General features: G+C 39.0%; 1 protein-coding gene across 3 annotated transcripts in view; it reads right to left on the reverse strand.

Annotated features, from left to right (window-relative positions):
• LOC127847547 (mucin-5AC-like) overlaps positions 1-18,517 on the reverse strand; it is a 53,481-nt gene that overhangs the window by 27,190 nt on the left and 7,774 nt on the right. For 2 of the 3 annotated variants that reach the window (XM_052379552.1, XM_052379554.1), the window contains exons 8-11: positions 18,212-18,406; positions 17,616-17,820; positions 16,568-16,702; positions 15,768-16,257 (exon numbers count right to left, since the gene is read on the reverse strand). In XM_052379552.1, the coding sequence (XP_052235512.1) occupies positions 16,210-16,257; positions 16,568-16,702; positions 17,616-17,820; positions 18,212-18,406 (583 nt within the window). In that variant the 3' untranslated portion in view covers positions 15,768-16,209. Of the gene's footprint in view, positions 1-15,767; positions 16,258-16,567; positions 16,703-17,615; positions 17,821-18,211; positions 18,407-18,517 lie in introns of those variants that run through there. The other variant, XM_052379553.1, reaches the window with a different exon arrangement.

The raw sequence follows: 18,517 nt of genomic DNA on the forward strand, positions 1-18,517 counted from the left end.
TGTAGTTTGTATGCCCCCGAAGGTGAACATATAGTTATCGCACTGTCTGTCTGTCTGTTCGTTCGTCCGTTCGTCTGTCCGTCACACTTTTTTGAAAAATGCTCATAACTTCTATGTCGCTTTAGATGTAACTTTCATATTTGGTATGCATGCGTTTATGGACAGGGCCATTCCATACGCGCACAAATATTGACCCCTTTGACCTTGACCTTGAACTTAGGGTCCGCGTTTAGGTTTCGAAATCTGCGTTTAGGTTTCGAAAATTCTCAAAAAAAACTTCTATGTCGCTTCAGGTGTTACCTTCATATTTGGTATGCATGTGTATATGGACAAGGCATTTTCATACGCACACACATTTTCCCCCCGTTCACCTTGACCTTGAACTAACGGTCCGCGTTTAGGTTTTGAACTCTGCAATTAGGTTCCGAAAAATGCTCATAACTTCTATGTCGCTTCAGATGTAATCTTCATATTTGGTATGCATGTGTATATGGTCAAGTCCTTTCCATACGCACACAAATTTTGACCCCCTTGACCTTGACCTTGAACTTAGGATCCGCGTTCAGGTTTCGAAATCTGCGTTTAGGTTTCGGAAAATGTTCATAACTTCTTTGTCGCTTCAGATGAAACCTTCATATTTGGTATGCATGTGTATATGGAAAAGGCCTTTCCATTCGCTCACACATTTTTACCCCTTTCACCTTGACCTTGAACTTAGGGTCCGCATTTAGGTTTCGAAATCTGAGTTTAGGTTTCGAAAAATGCTCATAAGAAGTACCTTCATACTTGGTATGCATGTGTATATGGAAAAGGCCTTTCCATACGCTTACACATTTTTACCCCTTTCACCTTGACCTTAAACCTAGGGTCCGCGTTTAGGTTTCAAAATCTGCGTTTAGGTTTCGAAAAATGCTCGTAACTTCTATCAAAGCGTTTATCGGGGGCATATGTCATCATATGGAGACAGCTCTTGTTATTCAAGTTATGCCCCTGTCGTCAAATGTAGTATTAATGATTATATAGAAGTCTTCAACATAGTTTGTTTAAATTATGCCCTAGGAGCAAATCTGACATCTTCCCGGGAGTGACCAGTTTTCAACTCAAAACTTCAAAACAATACTTTTGCTTTACACTGCAAAAGCATGGCTTTCATATTCGGTACAGAGAACAACCTAGAGGTCGTGTCCCAATTATGCCACTGTGGTCAAACTTGGTCTGTGTGAAAGTAATTTTTCAAATATAGACTAACATAGCAATAAAGACATTTATGTTTAAATTATTCCCAGACGATACTGACCTGAATTTTCAACTGACTTATTTAAGGTAAAACTTTAAAAAAATCGTATGAGTCTTGAATTGTTAAGCAATGATGTTCATATTCTTGTTTCAATAAATCCCTTCATGGTCAATGTTGACCTAGATGGTGGTGTGGTAAAGAATACCGGTAATACAGAAAGCTAGTAAATTATATATGCCCCTTTCGTTAAAATTAGCACAACAGAAGGGATTTTTATTATCAAATAATTAAGATACAGTTTCTCCGGCGAGCGTTCAATGGTCCTTAGGATGCTATTGTCATATTATAACTGTCCTAAACAGAAATTCCACCACCATAATCGTTTCTAAACAAGGCAAATCCTTACATAGGCGGCATTAAATTACACGTATAGACAAAAACGAACTTCGCTCTTAAGGTGCCTATAAGGTACATATCAACCCAAGACCTCGGCGTTTTTATAGCATTGGATGCAAATCAATATATTTTGAAAAACACTGTAAAGTAAAATAAGGTTTTGAGTTTAAGTAGACGCGACATAACATTTTAAAATATAGTTCGCTTAGTACTATTTGTACTTTGTTATGTCTTTATCATTCATTTCAAAAATGAAATACGTCAATTTAAAACTCTTGATCCCGGGGGTCGTGTTCAGTTTGTACCACAGGAGCATAATTTGAAGACATCAATATAATGTTATATGCTAAATCTTAACCTAATTGGCCATGCTGTTTTTTAGATTTAAAAAAAACGGAACGAATGTATGCGCGTAACTGACGGACGAAAGACTGCCATATATAGTGGCATCGTAGCATCCAAATGGCTCGTCATGAGAAGGTTGTGCTCAGGTAAAAACTTTCTAGATTTATAGATAATGCCGATATTAGTTTTTTTAATATACCAAGTGTTTTTATCGTAGGCGTTTAAAGATTGCAGAAATCAAATATCGAAAACAGCTTACACATAAAAGTAAGAAAGGAATGTAGTACAGTACCAGTAGTTTTCATTGTAAACTATAAGTTATGGTTAATTCTTGGAAGTTTGAAATCAATATCAATCATTCTAACAATATTCATCTGTCTAATCAGAAAGATTACCTTAATGGCCATATTGTATGTTTACTAAAAAATAACTACCATCCATTGAATCGTAAAGTTACAATACTGCAAAAACTATGTACGGAGAAGAACTATGCACGACTTGATCTTTCGTTCTCATCCATTTTCGTAACATGTAAATCAGTTGTTACTATGTTTGCATACTTTGTATATAATATGATTGTTTTTGAAATAAAATGTATTTAAACTAATCCGAAAGAACGATAGCTTGATAAACATTATCGGTATTAATTATACTTATATTTGTTTAATCGATGATGTATCGTTCTGGAATTTCGCATTATTGCCTGTCCGAGTTTTCGAGATTTCATTATAATTGAAACGTGAATATAAAGGAGTGCGACATTTATCGTTGATACTGCGCCATATTTCGTCAGTTATTTGTTGCGACATGTAGCGTTACATATATATTATAAAGCGTTACACGGTTTTACCACATATAGCGTTGGTTACCACATTTTTTTCAGATTAATAGCTTTTTAAGTCAAACGTTAAGTGCGACATCAAGCTTCTGTACGACAGTTAACGTTACAACTAAGAAAAATACGCGGTGAATAATATAAGATGATCATACCGATGCTATGAGCTTCCACGTTACCGTCACACCGGCATTTTCCATTAGTCCAAAACCCAACACTTTCATCGGAAGACCTCTTTCTTCTTTTAACTGCTATTGTGATTGATGCGGCAGTTGTGATTGGTGCGGCAGTTGTGATTGTTGCGGCAGTTGTGATTGGTGCGGTAGTTGTGATTGGTGCGGTTGGTATGATTGGTGCGGCAGTTGTGATTGGAGCGGCTGTTGTGATTGTAGCGGCAGTTGTGATTGTTGCGGCAGTTGTGATTGGTGCGGCTGTTGAATGATGGACGGCTGTTGTGATTGGTGCGGCCGTTGTGATTGGGGCGGCAGTTGTGATTGGTGCGGCAGTTCTGATTGTAGCGGCAGTTGTGATTGGTGCGGCAGTTGTGATTGGTGCAGCTGTTGTGATTGGTGATGATGTTGTGATTGGTGCGGCAGTTGTGATTGTTGCGGCAGTTGTGATTGGTGTGGTAGTTGTGATGTGTGCGGCTGTTGTGATTGGAGCGGCAGCTGTGATTGTTGCAGCAGTTGTGATTGGTGCGGCAGTTGTAATTGGTGCGACAGTTGTGATTGGTGCGGCAGTTGTGATTGGAGCGGCAGTTGTGATTGGTGCGGCAGTTGTGATTGGTGTGGCAGTTGTGATTGGTGCGGCAGTTGTGATTGATGCGGCAGATGTGATTGGAGCGGCAGTTGTGATTCGTGCGGCAGTTGTGATTGTTGCGGCAGTTGTGATTGGTGTGGTAGTTGTGATGTGTGCGGCAGTTGTGATTGGTGCGACAGTTGTGATTGGTGCGACAGTTGTGATTGGAGCGGCAGTTGCGATTGGTGCGGCTGTTGTGATTGGAGCGACAGTTGTGATTGAAGCGGCAGTTGTGATTGGTGCGGCAGTTGTGATTGGTGCGGCCGTTGTGATTGGAGCGGCAGTTGTGATTGGTGCGGCAGATGTGATTGTAGCGGCAGTTGTGATTGGTGCGGCAGTTGTGATTGGACCGGCAGTTGTAATTGGTGCGGCAGTTGTGATTGGTGCGGCAGTTGTGATTGGAGCGGCAGTTGTGATTGTTGCGGCAGTTGTGATTGTAGCGGCAGTTGTGATTGGTGCGGCAGTTGTGATTGGAGCGGCTGTTGAGATTAGTGCGGATGTTGTGATTGGTGCGGCAGTTGTGATTGTTGCGGCAGTTGTGATTGGTGCGGCAGTTGTGATTAGTGCTGCAGTTGTGATTGGTGCGGCAGTCGTAATTGGTGCGGCAGTTGTGATTGGTGCGGCATTTGTGATTGGAGCGGAAGTTGTGATTGGAGCGGCAGTTGTGATTAGTGCGGCAGTTGTGATTGGTGCGGCAGTTGTGAATCGTGCGGCAGTTGTGATTGAAGCGTCAGTTGTGATTGGTGCGGCAGTTGTGATTGGAGCGGATGTTGAGATTGGTGCGGATGTTGTGATTGGTGCGGCAGTTGTGATTGTTGCGGCAGTTGTGATTGGAGCGGCAGTTGTGATTGGTGCGGCAGTTGTGATTGATGCGGCTGATGTATGATGGACGGCTGTTGTGATTGGTGCGGCAGTTGTGATTGGTGCGACAGTTGTGATTGGAGCGGCAGTTGTGATTGTTGCGGCTGTTGTGATTGGAGCGACAGTTGAGATTGAAGCGGCAGTTGTGATTGGTGCGGCAGTTGTGATTGGTGCGGCCGTTGTGATTGGAGCGGCAGTAGTGATTGGTGCGGCAGTTGTGATTGTAGCGGCAGTTGTGATTGGTGCGGCAGTTGTGATTGGAGCGGCTGTTGAGATTGGTGCGGCAGTTGTGATTGGTGCGGCAGTTGTGATTGTTGCGGCAGTTGTGATTGTTGCGGCAGTTGTGATTAGTGCGGCAGTTGTGATTGGTGCGGCAGTTGTAATTGGTGCGGCAGTTGTGATTGGTGCGGCAGTTGTGATTTGAGCGGCAGTTGTGATTGGTCCGGCAGTTGTGATTAGTGCGGCAGTTGTGATTGGTGCGGCAGTTGTAATTGGTGCGGCAGTTGTGATTGGTGCGGCAGTTGTGATTGGAGCGGCAGTTGTGATTGTTGCGGCAGTTGTGATTGTAGCGGCAGTTGTGATTGGTGCGGCAGTTGTGATTGGAGCGGCTGTTGAGATTGGTGCGGATGTTGTGATTGGTGCGGCAGTTGTGATTGTTGCGGCAGTTGTGATTGGTGCGGGAGTTGTGATTAGTGCGGCAGTTGTGATTGGTGCGGCAGTTGTAATTGGTGCGGCAGTTGTGATTGGTGCGGCAGTTGTGATTGGAGCGGCAGTTGTGATTGGAGCGGCAGTTGTGATTAGTGCGGCAGTTGTGATTGGTGCGGCAGTGGTGAATCGTGCGGCAGTTGTGATTGTAGCGTCAGTTGTGATTGTTGCGGCAGTTGTGATTGGAGCGGCTGTTGAGATTGGTGCGGATGTTGTGATTGGTGCGGCAGTTGTGATTGTTGCGGCAGTTGTGATTGGTGCGGCAGTTGTAATTGGTGCGGCAGTTGTGATTGGTGCGGCAGTTGTGATTGGAGCGGCAGTTGTGATTGGAGCGGCAGTTGTGATTAGTGCGGCAGTTGTGATTGGTGCGGCAGTGGTGAATCGTGCGGCAGTTGTGATTGTAGCGTCAGTTGTGATTGTTGCGGCAGTTGTGATTGGAGCGGCTGTTGAGATTGGTGCGGATGTTGTGATTGGTGCGGCAGTTGTGATTGTTGCGGCAGTTGTGATTGGTGCGGCAGTTGTGATTAGTGCGGCAGTTGTGATTGGTGCGGCAGTTGTAATTGGTGCGGCAGTTGTGATTGGTGCGGCAGTTGTGATTGGAGCAGCAGTTGTGATTGGAGCGGCAGTTGCGATTAGTGCGGCAGTTGTATTTGGTGCGTCAGTTGTAATTGGTGCGGAAGTTGTGATTGGTGTGGCAGTTGTGATTGGAGCGGCAGTTGTGATTGGTGCGGCAGTTGTGATTGGTGTGGCAGTTGTGATTGGTGCGGCAGTCGTGATTGGTGCGGCAGTTGTGATTGTTGCGGATGTTGTGATTAGTGCGGCAGGAGTGAGTGTTGCGGCAGTTGTGATTGGTGCGGCAGTTGTGATTGGTGCGGCTGTTGTTATTGGAGCGGCAGTTGTGATTAGTGCGGCTGTTGTGATTGTTGCGGATGTTGTAATTGGTGCGGCAGTTGTGAGTGTTGCGGCAGTTGTGATTGGTACGGCAGTTGTGATTAGTGCGGCAGTTGTGATTAGTGGGGCAGTTGTGATTGATGCGGGTGTTGTATGATGGACGGCTGATTTGATTGGTGCGGCAGTTGTGATTGGAGCGGCAGTTGTGATTTGTGCTGCTGTTTTGATTGGAGCGGCAGTTGTGATTGGTGCGGCAGTTGTGATTGGTGCGGCAGTTGTGATTGGTGCGGCTGTTGTGATTGGAGCGGCAGTTGTGATTGGTGCGGCAGTTGTGAATGGTGCGGCAGTTGTGATTGGTGCGGCAGTTGTGATTGGTGCGGCCGTTGTGATTGGTGCGGCAGTTGTGATTGGTGCGGTTGTTGTGATTGGTGCTGTAGTTGTGATTGGTGCGGCAGTTGTGATTGGTGTGGCTGTTGTGATTGGAGCGGCAGTTGTGATTGGTGGGGCAGTTGTGATTGGTTCGGTAGTTTTGATTGGTGCGGCAGTTGTGATTGGTGCGGCCGTTGTGATTGGAGCGGCAGTTGTGATTGGTGCGGCAGTTTTGATTTGAGCGGCTGTTGTGATTGGTGCGGATGGTGTGATTGGTGCGGCAGTTGTGATTGGTGCGGCAGTTGTGATTGGTGCGGCAGTTGTGATAAGTGCGGCAGTTGTGATTGGTGCGGCAGTTGTAATTGGTGAGGCAGTTATGATTGGAGCGGCAGTTGTTATTGGTGCGGCAGTTGTGGTTATTGCAGCAGTTGTGATTGGTGCGGCAGTTGTTATTAGTGCGGCAGTTGTGATTGGAGCGGCAGTTGTGATTGATGCGGCAGTTGTGATTGATGCGGCTGTTGTATGATGGACGGCTGTTGTCATTGGTGCGGCAGTTGTGATTGGTGCGGCAGTTGTGATTGGAGCGGCAGTTGTGATAGGTGCGGCTGTTGTGATTGGAGCGGCAGTTGTGATTGGTACGGCTGTTGTGATTGGAGCGGCAGTTGTGATTGGTGTGGCAGTTGTGATTGGTGCGGCAGTTGTGATTGATGCGGCTGTTGTGATTGGAGCGGCAGTTGTGATTATTGCGGCAGTTGTGATTGGTGCGGCAGTTGTAATTGGTGCGGCAGTTGTGATTGAAGCGGCAGTTGTGATTGGTGCGGCAGTTGTGATTGATGCGGCTGTTGTATGATGGACGGCTGTTGTGATTGGTGCGGCAGTTGTGATTATTGCGGCAGTTGTGATTGGAGCGGCAGTTGTGATTGGTGCGGCTGTTGTAATTGGAGCGGCAGTTGTGATTAGTGTGGCAGTTGTGATTGGTGCGGCAGTTGTGATTGGTGCGGCAGTTGTGATTGGAGCGGCAGTTGTGATTGGTGCGGCTGTAGTGTTTGGTACGGCTGTTGTGTTTGGTACGACCTTTGATGATTTCGTTATAATTGAAGAAGATGTTGTTGATACCGGTGGTGATCCTGTTGATATGTATTTATTTATTATGAAATAATGTCTATTAATAACTTTGCGTTTCGATTAAAAGAATACGACATCGATGACGAGAAATTGTAATATGTTTGGTCTGGCAAATTCAAAATGCTTTATTTCTTAAATAAAAGCCGAAGCAATTTACATAGAATCAATTTGGACTTAAAAACATTAATTTCATACCTTTTGTGGACACTGTTGAACACACACATACATCACCGTTTTTCAACGATTCCACCAAATTTGCCATCATTACTGAAATATATGTTGTTACTGTTTTACGTTGTGAATACAATGTATGGGAAACACGAATGGAGATATATTATCTTTTTTAGCAGTGCCTGTACATTTATGCATAGTAAATGTACATATGAAAGAATATTCTGATTACATTTCAAAAGTTTTGTTTCAGATAGTTCTGAAACATCTCTTTGTGTACAATAGTTTTTACTGTTTTGCCCTATCAATAATGTATAATGTGTAAAATTCATGATAATGTGTACAATACCTGTCAGTACTATAACTGCTATACGGATGGACATGTTATGCATCTGGAAACGAAAACAACACATACTGATTATTTCGTTCCAGGGATACACCGCGAATCCGATAATACCGGCATTATCTTTTTTCATTAACATTAACTAAAAAAAAAATTTGTTCGCGTATTGTATTTGAAAAAAAATACTTCTTAACATTATTGAATCGTGTTATTCATCATTGCTGATCCCGGATTCATCCAGTCGAGCTTAAGGCAAATTAGTCTCATTCAGACCATACTTACATCTGATATGTCCACCAAATATTGCACTCCGTTGGTCTTCAGGTGTCTAATAAATCGATATTTGATATCATTAACGCTGTATAAAATCAAATTCCTGACACTTTTATTAAATAAAATGTTTATGTTTTTATCTTTTCTCATCACATTTAAACTGAATAAAAGTGTTGGAATATCTTTGTAAATAACTGTTAACTCCGTTCGCCTACATTTGGTTACGATGTCTTCAGAATATTTTTTGAAAAGACAAATTAAGCATGTTTTTTTATCAAACATGTTCATAACAATTTTTTATGTTTTTCTTGAGTAATATTTGTTAAAGGGATCTTTTCACGCTTTGTTAAATTGACAAAATTGAAAAAAGTTGTTTCAGATTCGCAATATTTGTGAGGAAACAGTAATACTGAACATTTACCATGGTCTAATAGAGCCATTATATGCATCTTTTGACGATTTTAAAACCTAAAAATTATAAAGCGTTGCAACGCGAAACGATTGAATAATTTGGAGAGTTCTGTTTTTGTCGTTAAATTTTGTGAAACTACGAGGATTGCTTATATAAGGTATAAAATACGATTAGCATGTGTACTCGACGGAATAGCTCACTAGGCTTAAGCGTTTTTACTTCAGGGGTCTGGCAGGACTCCAGGGGTCACTGGTTCGAAACCTGGTCCGGGCAATGTTCTTTTCCTTTTTTTAATTTTATTCTTGATTTTTTACTGGAGCTTTTACGATCCAATGTTTACATTTATCGATATAAAGCATTTAATGAATAAGTTAAAAAATGCCAAAATCTGTGAAAAGGCCCCTTTAAATGTTTTAACTGTTAAAGATGATTTGCAGATGAATTCCAAGATATTACTTCCTGGAAAAAATGGCGGACGCACTCTTTGTTTCCAGTTGGAACAAATAATAATTGACATTTCTTTCATATTTATACCCGACCCGACCTGAAAATAGTAGACCCGCTAAAAGGTATCAGACCCGACCCCACAACAATTTGCTACCCGTTGCAACCCATATTAATTACTTCCTTTGTAAACAAGAATTGCAATTGAGGTTTTCGTTGCGTTTTATTAACAGAAACATGCTATTTGTTTTGAATTAGTGATGTGAATTATACAAACTGTATACTGAAAATAAACAATGTTATTATGAATTAGTGTTGTAAATAATGAAAACTTTAATTATAGCGTATTTTTACACAGTAGAACGTATTCACTTACTTGTTGATTCAATTCTTTCCCAATGTCGAAAATCAAATAAAGTTACGACATTTTATTATCAATCATGATTTCTCATGTGTACGGATGTCCATTAGGGTAGTTTTATATCTTACGCCCTATCAAATCTTTCCCTATGCCTAAATTGTTTAACATGGTTTGTTGTATTTTAAATATCCGATATTAGCGGAATGAAATAAATTACGTAGTAATGAGGTGCAGTCATGATTTTTTCACATGATTTTGAAACGTTTGTGCAAATGACTGGTTTAAAAGAAATTTTAGACTGTCCCTCTTCCAGCTCGTAAATAAATAAATTGGCAACAATTCTCAAAATATATTTTCGTCATTCGAGCATAATAAGTTGTCATTCGTCGACTATAATATGCCACTTACTGTTTTTCGCTTAGACAAAGGAAACTTATCATCGTAAAAAAGGCCGAAAACAACAAAAGACAACTCCTTCTTCGCTAACACGTACATGTTTACGTGTTTGAGTAAAAGTGTGCCTCTACAAAGAGAGTTTTAAAGAAACGTGTTATGTATATTAAGTACATCGTACATCATATTATTAAGTCGAAATCGAAATTTGGGTTATGGTATGGCATGGTATCATGTGAAATGATGTAATATGATCGTATTTGTATCATGTTTTTCCGATGAATATAATAAAACAAATCGCGGTGAAACTGTTCATTTATAAGGCATCAATTGTCATTAGGATGTGTGTATTATTAAACCGTTTTGGTGGCCAGCCTTTTGGCTTTATTTATGTTCTATTTGTTTACCCAAACACGTGTTAATTGCCATTACATTGAGACATCTGTACAGAAGTCATCAACTGACAACACTTATGAATCGATTGGGCCACAGTGAGAGTCATGCTTTTGGTATTGAACTAGAAACTGCAATTGCCAACGCGTTAAAAGAGAATTCTTCATTACTGTCTAACCATATCATCAGAGATCCTAATGTGCCCTCTGTCTTCCACTCGGAATTTGATAATTTGATCAACTGATAAATACTCTTTGAGGAACAGATTCAGTCCATACTGCACACGGAATAATGCTTCAAGATGTAATTTGTGAAACAGATGATCCTGGTTGTGTTGGTCGAGTTGTTGGCGAGATACCTCGAACCAAGAACAGACTCCTTACAGCACCTGTAGAAGAGGAACTACCGAGCTGCTGGGTTTGACAACGAAAGAGTCCACATTACACAATCAAACAAAGATCATATCCAGAGAACGAGCTACCAATCACTGTAAGCAATGAAAAAAATATTCTTTGGATATTCATACGGAATGATAAGTCTGCACATGGACACGAAATACCAGGTTGGACTGGATTTGTATCAGTTACAGGAAGAGCACCGACTAGGATTACCAAAATCGATTACTATCCTGTGATAAATAATCCAATCACAGAGTACAGTACAGTACAGAGATATGCAGAAAAAGCTACAAGTGAGGTGTGACAGGCATATTCAGTCAATACATTTTACCTTGATATGGAACAACCCAGATAAATACAAGAACCACTTTGTCCTTATTGGCACCTTTCATCTTACCGGTGCTTACTTCAAAATGGTTAGTAAAAAGATGTCTGGGTCTGGACTTTCTGATATTATGTTGGAAGCAGGATTGATCGGCAGCGGTTCCATACAGGGTGTCTTCACAGGGAGACATTTTGAAGGGCAAGGCATTGTCATAAAGTTGTTGTTGAGGCATTAGAAAGACTGAAAGTAAAGCAATTTCTAAAGGAGAAATGTAAAGTGAATGTGTGTGAAGACATACCTCTTAATTCGTTGAGCAAGTTGATTATCAGGTTAAAACGTGACAATGCACTTCACTAACTAGATATATCAAAGTTTTGGTCGTTTAACAGTTTCTAGTATTAAAATGATCAATTCATATTACCATAAACTGCGTTCACTGAGTGATAAATCTGGATAATTACTGCAAGCAACTGGAAATGACATGGAATATCTGAGAATGTACATATCAAAACATATATATATATGCTCAACTAAAACTTATGATTTGTATAAGACCGTTTTTCTTTGTTACGTTGATCAAATACTATCCTAATGATGTCACATCCGAGTACTATGATACTTTTTGTTTTCCAGGAAAATAACTATTGTACTATGTTGCAACTTTCCTTGAATATTTCCATTTACTCAAAATAGGGATAATAGTTAAGGTAAAATTAACTAACAGCATTAGAAATGCAATATTGGGATTGGAAAAATGACTATGGCTTTAACATTTTTACTGTTTACAAGTTGTAATGCAAATGGCTTTTTTTATTAGGGAAATAACTCTGAGTTAACAAGGTTTGTCAACCAAAAATGGTACTGCATTATTCCTAATCTTTATTGCTATTTCCAGTCATATAAAGTAATAATACATTGGTTTTAAAACATTTTTTTTTCAAACTTTTTATTACATTTTGAAAAAAATTCCCGATTTTTGGAGATTCTTATTATTATTAATGAATATGAAAATGAGATTAATATATTATTTGGTCTTCAAAATGAATCACAATGTGTAACCTTTGTTTAAACACTAATTTGGTTGTATTACGATAAGATATAATATAATGATGGTGTGATATAGTCGCCCTGGTCCATTTTCTAACTTTGAGTGGCGGTTGCCATGGAAAGTGGTTGATATGAACAGTTTCAATTGAGTTTATCTTTTAGGACAAGTAAATTTTTTTACTTACTTGAGTTACTGAACAACTTGGTATAGGTTAAAATTAATCCCAGGGGGTGCATGGACACCCCTATTAGGACATGGCCTATATCAGACATTGGAAATCGCACTAATGGTAGCATTTGGTCATTACAACCTCTTTATAGTATCGAACCGGCTTTACCCTTTTCTGTTTTCTTTAATTACACTTATATTGCACGTATATGCCAATGTTTTTCGTGTTTAACCGGCGTGGTACTTCGACGTAATCTTTTTTGTTTGATTGCGAAGTTTTCATGTATCATTCGCTTTCTAGAGCGGAACAAAATTCGTAACGCCTTCTTTTTTAATCTTGGCATCTTCAATGTCTGTAACCGGCGCCTTTATACCTGGATATAGGAAGCATAGTATTCCGTTAAGTAAGCATAGAGGCATATTCAAACTTAAGGATGCTCATATGTGTTAAAATAAACAGGTAAGAATTCCACTTTGTAAATAATACCGTCAACTGCATTATATTAAGCACAACAAAAATTAGCGTTAAGTATGTGAGAAAATATATAATTATACAAACTAATAATAAAACAATTAATTAAAAAAAGATAACTCTTGATTTCTAAAGAGATAATGTTCTCCCAAAAAAATCGCACGAATGCGGAAGTCATTCACGTCTCCAAAACAGCCGCGCCAATGCGGAAGTCATGAACGACAGTTATTTCGTGTAAAACCTTTTAACATATTAAAGCACTGTTTGTCATTTGGAAGTCAGGTCCACAAAATGTGCTGAAAAAGGAAGTCAGTTCCAAAAAGGGGGGGTTAGCCAAAAGTTTGGGGCAATACATTAGTCAGAGATGAAACGGCGACGGAAAAGTAAAAATAATCGTGATTTTACTCATTTTAGTAATATTTTACAGTACACCTGCGGCAATACTGTGCATTATAAGAGAAAATGATATTTGTACATCCGATTTCTCGAACGTCTCGTAAGTAGACAACACATTTGTGGACGGGTTTCCTTCACTAACTTTTTTATCCCGACGTCTACGATCTTGCAACAAAAAATAGAGGGAAGCGCAAACACTTAAGAGCCGAAAGTGCGTAATCATTTAAAAGAAATATAAATATAAAGTGGTTTACCGGGTGAAAATATCCGCTTCTCCTTCACGGAAACCACGAAAACGACGCAATCTTTGAAGTAAATTCCAACTAACCTCACTTAATACTGTTAAGCGTCCGCATACGCATGTCCCCCCCCCCCCCTGGTTTGCATATATTTAAAATTCAGAATAGTTGTTTTTCCATTACTACAAATCTAGCTTCGTTTAAAAATATGAAAAATGTATCCTGTACACATTGGTAACGCATTTATAATGCATTTGGTGACATAAATGATATACATTCTCTGCTGATCAATGCTAAATTATTTCACTAAGGTGATCAATAGGTCAAATTGTATTGAATTTAACATGTAATTCTTTGGCACCATTGAGCAGACAAAACGTTCTCCTTTGAGCGTTTCCGTTGCAGACACTTGCGATATAAAAACGGTGATTTACATGACAAGTAATGGTTTGAACACCGTACGTTCACTTAGAGAACGATCGATACTGAGGATACATGAATTAATGGACAAACACATTTGGCTCCATTGTGGAAAATCAAAAGTTTGCTAACTCTCAAACACTCAAGCTATTTCTTTACTATATAAAAATCTGTCAAAAATAGAGCACCATAATGCCTCAAAACGCGAGGGTTAATATTTGAAAGTGTAACTCATCGGTTTTCTGATAACTTGTTTGACCTAAAACTTCAATAGCGTTCAGGTTTCGTTGTAACATTTACACCGACTTCAAATATAAAGATAGTCCTTAATTGTACAAATACGCAGACGATTAGCAATCGTTGAACTTCACTATAATTAAATTGATGAATAAGTGACTTAATAAAAAGTGAGTAAGTGAATGAGTGAGTGAATGAGTGAGTAAGCAATAGAAGAAATGCCAGCTCGTCGGTTACTCCTTAGTCAGATTTTAAACTTCACCCCGATTTGCCACTGCACCCTGATCGTCCCCTCCCTCCCAGGATAGTCGTCTCAATCTGGCCATGTTTCGGGAAGCTTTCGGGATTAATTGGGCGTACCTTTTCCATCGAGCTGGTGACGCATGTTTTCGTGAAGTGGCTGTTGTTGCGGCAGTTAACACAGAACAATACAAATGCAACACGGAAAGTTTGCAGACTGTTCCCAATATTTCATAATAAAAGCCTGGCAGTGGATTTAGAGTGTTGAATGGTTATGGGCTAAGACATTATCATGACGGGGTCATACGGCAATATTGACATAAATGAGGAGTGCCTTATATGGTATCCTCTTGAAATTTAAAGATCCAGAAGTTTAATTCTTCTGATGCCTGACATCTTCTTGGGACCATCGACAATTGTTCAAAGATTGGTTAAACTAATAACGCCCAGGGCTATGATTGTTGTTAAGCCGAATTAGGTTGCTACTTTGAGAATGTAAAATAAAATAAAAATCATGCTATTAATGTTTGTGATATGCTATTAATAATTGTGAAACACACTATAGATTTCTTATAATTCGTTTTAATTTACAAAAGATTGTTGTTCGTCATGTGATGATAAGATTTACATGAATTTCTATGGAGCTATATATAAACATGGTTTGTTATCGATACCTATTGAAACGATGATGTTTTATTAATACGAAATAAACTATATTTCCCATGTATGTGTTTTACGAATCAATACATTTTGAAGATAAACACAAATCATGTTTCTTTACATATTCTTATCATATTTTTATTCAGTTTTACCATGCCGGTAAACCGAAAGGGCGGTATTTCATCCTTTATGTCACGAGGCTCGCCGCTAAGTTTAAATGTCAGCCGTTGTTTTAGGAGAACCAGGCAAAACGAAAGTTACCAGAGTGTCGCCTAATAAAACCGAATCGCATAATGGGCATTTCGCAAAGACATGTCTACGAATAAGAGATCAATAATAGGTTTCGTGGCGAAGGCGCAGAGAACATTCGTTTCCGAATGGTGACGTCACAACGAAATTTGACGAAGATATTATTAGTATTTTGTTGTCACTGTTTGAGCTTTCACGACTTTGAAAGCAATGATAATTGTTACAGGTTAGTTTAAGTCTAACAAAAATATAGATATCATGTATCAAATAATAATATTCGCTTTTTTACTCTGATTCAATATAATTAAGAAAGCACGTTTCAGGGGAAGTCACGCGAAGAATGTAGAAGACACGAACATTTCGCATTTGTCTCCCTTGATTATAATATAAAATAAACTTAAAAAAACACTACTTTTCGAGGGACGCCACTGTAAGAAAAAACAAACTCACAGCAGTTACCTACCTAACGTTTAACGTCCCTTTGCTTGGAACCCGGATGTCTTATGATGCAATTAACAATTCAGCAACAAAATTGTATACGGTTTGTAACACAAATACAGTGATGATATAAAGTGATGATATAATTTGCAAATGACAAATGCAAAAGTTATATTATAAAAATATAATGAGTATGGTATAAGTATAAACAATCATACACATGTGAATTATCAATATAACATTAGTTTTATGCATACATAATGAAAATTTATAACAAGCAATACATATTAACTGCATAGAAAACACGCAAATAAAAACATAAATGATACATTTAAATTAACAATTATTAATTATAAAATACCATTATAAAATGTGTGAAACTTTAAATAAAGCCAATGTTGTTTCGAATTATAACTTATTATCACTTATGCCTTAATAAACCGTTTGAACGTAAAAGTAATAGATTGCGCCAAACCATAATTTCAAAGGTCAATGTCGTTTCGTTGAATTGTCACATATTATGCCATTCATTTTCGAACACATACTGTGTTAGCTGCATGTTCACTTTTATATGCGAATGGTTCTGATGCTGACATTTGGTCTGCGGATTTGATACTGAAAGGAAAAACGCGATGACGATCAGTTCGAAACATTTTTAAAGCTCCAGTATCCAAATATTTTGAAAATATACTTTCCAAACATTTTTAAATAGACGTATAAACGAAATAAAATTAAAACTATACTCCAATAATTCAAATAAATGCAATTTTTGATTATTAACTGTAATTTACTTTCTGTACGCGCAATAACTGATAATGCATTTGGAATAAATGAATTACCGGTATACGACGTTTGCACTGTCATAGGTCGATAGTTTGTTGTATATACGTCCAAAATTGTTTGTTTCTATGCATATAATAGCTACCTTAATTCCGGTGTCAATATAGTCGTAAGCGCTACTTCCGGTCTGCGTTGCATTGTCCTCTGACGCAGACGAGTACACAGATGACTGACGTTGCCGGCCGAGGTCACGCGGTTGCTTAGGCTGGTAGATGTACATCTACGTATGGAGAAAAAATAGGAAAAAAATGGCGAAGAGCGCTGTAAAAATTATCACAGAGGAAAAGCTGCCTAACTCTGTGATGTTTATAGGATATTATTGAATAATTAAACTTAATCCAAGGTTTTATGAGTCTGAAAGAAAATATTACTGTTTTAAGCATAATCTATTTATTTACCATTGAGTGTTTACGAAATAGGTGTAGATGTAAAATAAAGTAGCAAAATATTTGTATAGTCTGTTTTGACCATATTAGAGGAAGAAGGAAAAACAAGAAAAGGGTTCAACACTGTTTTTCGCTGTAGATATTTCCGAAGCACACAAATGTGCTGTCAAATTTGTCTAGAAATATTTTGCAAGTTAAGTTAGGCGCATTCAATGTTTTACTTGGGAGCTAAACGTAAAGTCGAATCTTGAGTCTCAACAAACATATTTTTGTCATAAGTTGTTTAAGACTGAGTTCGTTAAGGGATATATGCTTGTTATCTCATACATCCTGTTTGCACCGTGTGATATCAATAAACACTTGAAAGGAAACCGAAACGATAAGTTATCTATTATAAAAATACACGCCCGTCTGTTTTTAACCTGAAGTAAGCGGATTAGATTATTCTGCACAAAAGGTCGCTGAAACCATAGACATAATTGGCGAAGAAAAAACACACTTTAGGACAGAGAATAATATACGCAATTGCTATTGTAAAAATGGTCGAGTAATTCATATTAATTTCATATATCATATTAAAGGTTTTATTACGAACGACATAAAACCTCATCGTACAACTATCGAAGCGCAATAATAGATAGATTTACTATGTATTAATCGTAACCTTCTGAAGTTAAAAGTAGTTTTGGACCTCCGAAGAATACATTTAATGATGATACAACTTAAAGCAGTTATATATAGAATAACCTCATTGCCCTTTTCGTCCTTCGTCACTTTGTGTTCCACGCCATCCAAGACCCGCGTGACCTCTGACTTTGACCTTTCAAGGTCACCAATGGAGTCATTTGAAGTGGTCTCGTTAAATGGGCGTCGCCCTCTGAACTTTTCGTAACTGTTCTCGGAGCGTGTCCGAGTGGATCGTCTGAGGTTATCTAGCGCAATGTCCTCTTCTCTGTATAAAATATAACATTTTTAACGGCCGTTTCGTAAATGACTTCATTTCATCTGTTTCATCAAACCATCTAGGCGTTTAATGATTGATTGACTGGAGATGTTTATGTATATGCTTTTGCTTTGTAATATAACATATAATGAATTAAGCTTTAATGAAAAGTCATCCTAAATGCCTCTTTGTTTTTTTCATAACGGCGAACACTTAAGATATTATTCTAAATGATAATAAACCTACATATACAATTATCAGGCTATCTTTTGAACATTCAGGTGATGATACGTTAAGGAAATGTATAACCCGGCACACATAATACACTCCAAATTCTCAGAATGGCTAAAACAGATATCAATCAAATCTCATACATAGGTCAATTGTCACAGCCACAAACCTTTCGTCGGCGTCCTTTGGTGCCTTTCGCCTCAGCCTGAAGACCAGACACACGATAATCACCGCCGAAGAGATAACTATGACCCCCCCAACGCTGGCTGCTATTGCAACGATATACTTAGACTCTAGTTGAAGTCTCTCCACCCTAACTTCGCACTTCTCTCCACTGAACACGTAGGCATCAGACGACATGCATCTGCACAACAAAGGTAGGGTATTATAACAGGACACTTCAATGAAGAACTAAATACTCCGACGTGACCTTTCGTGGGACTGACTGCCTTGTGACGTTTGAAGCCTCAAGGAA

This window comes from Dreissena polymorpha, chromosome 10 (assembly GCF_020536995.1).
Source record: "Dreissena polymorpha isolate Duluth1 chromosome 10, UMN_Dpol_1.0, whole genome shotgun sequence".
Lineage (NCBI taxonomy): Eukaryota > Metazoa > Mollusca > Bivalvia > Myida > Dreissenidae > Dreissena > Dreissena polymorpha.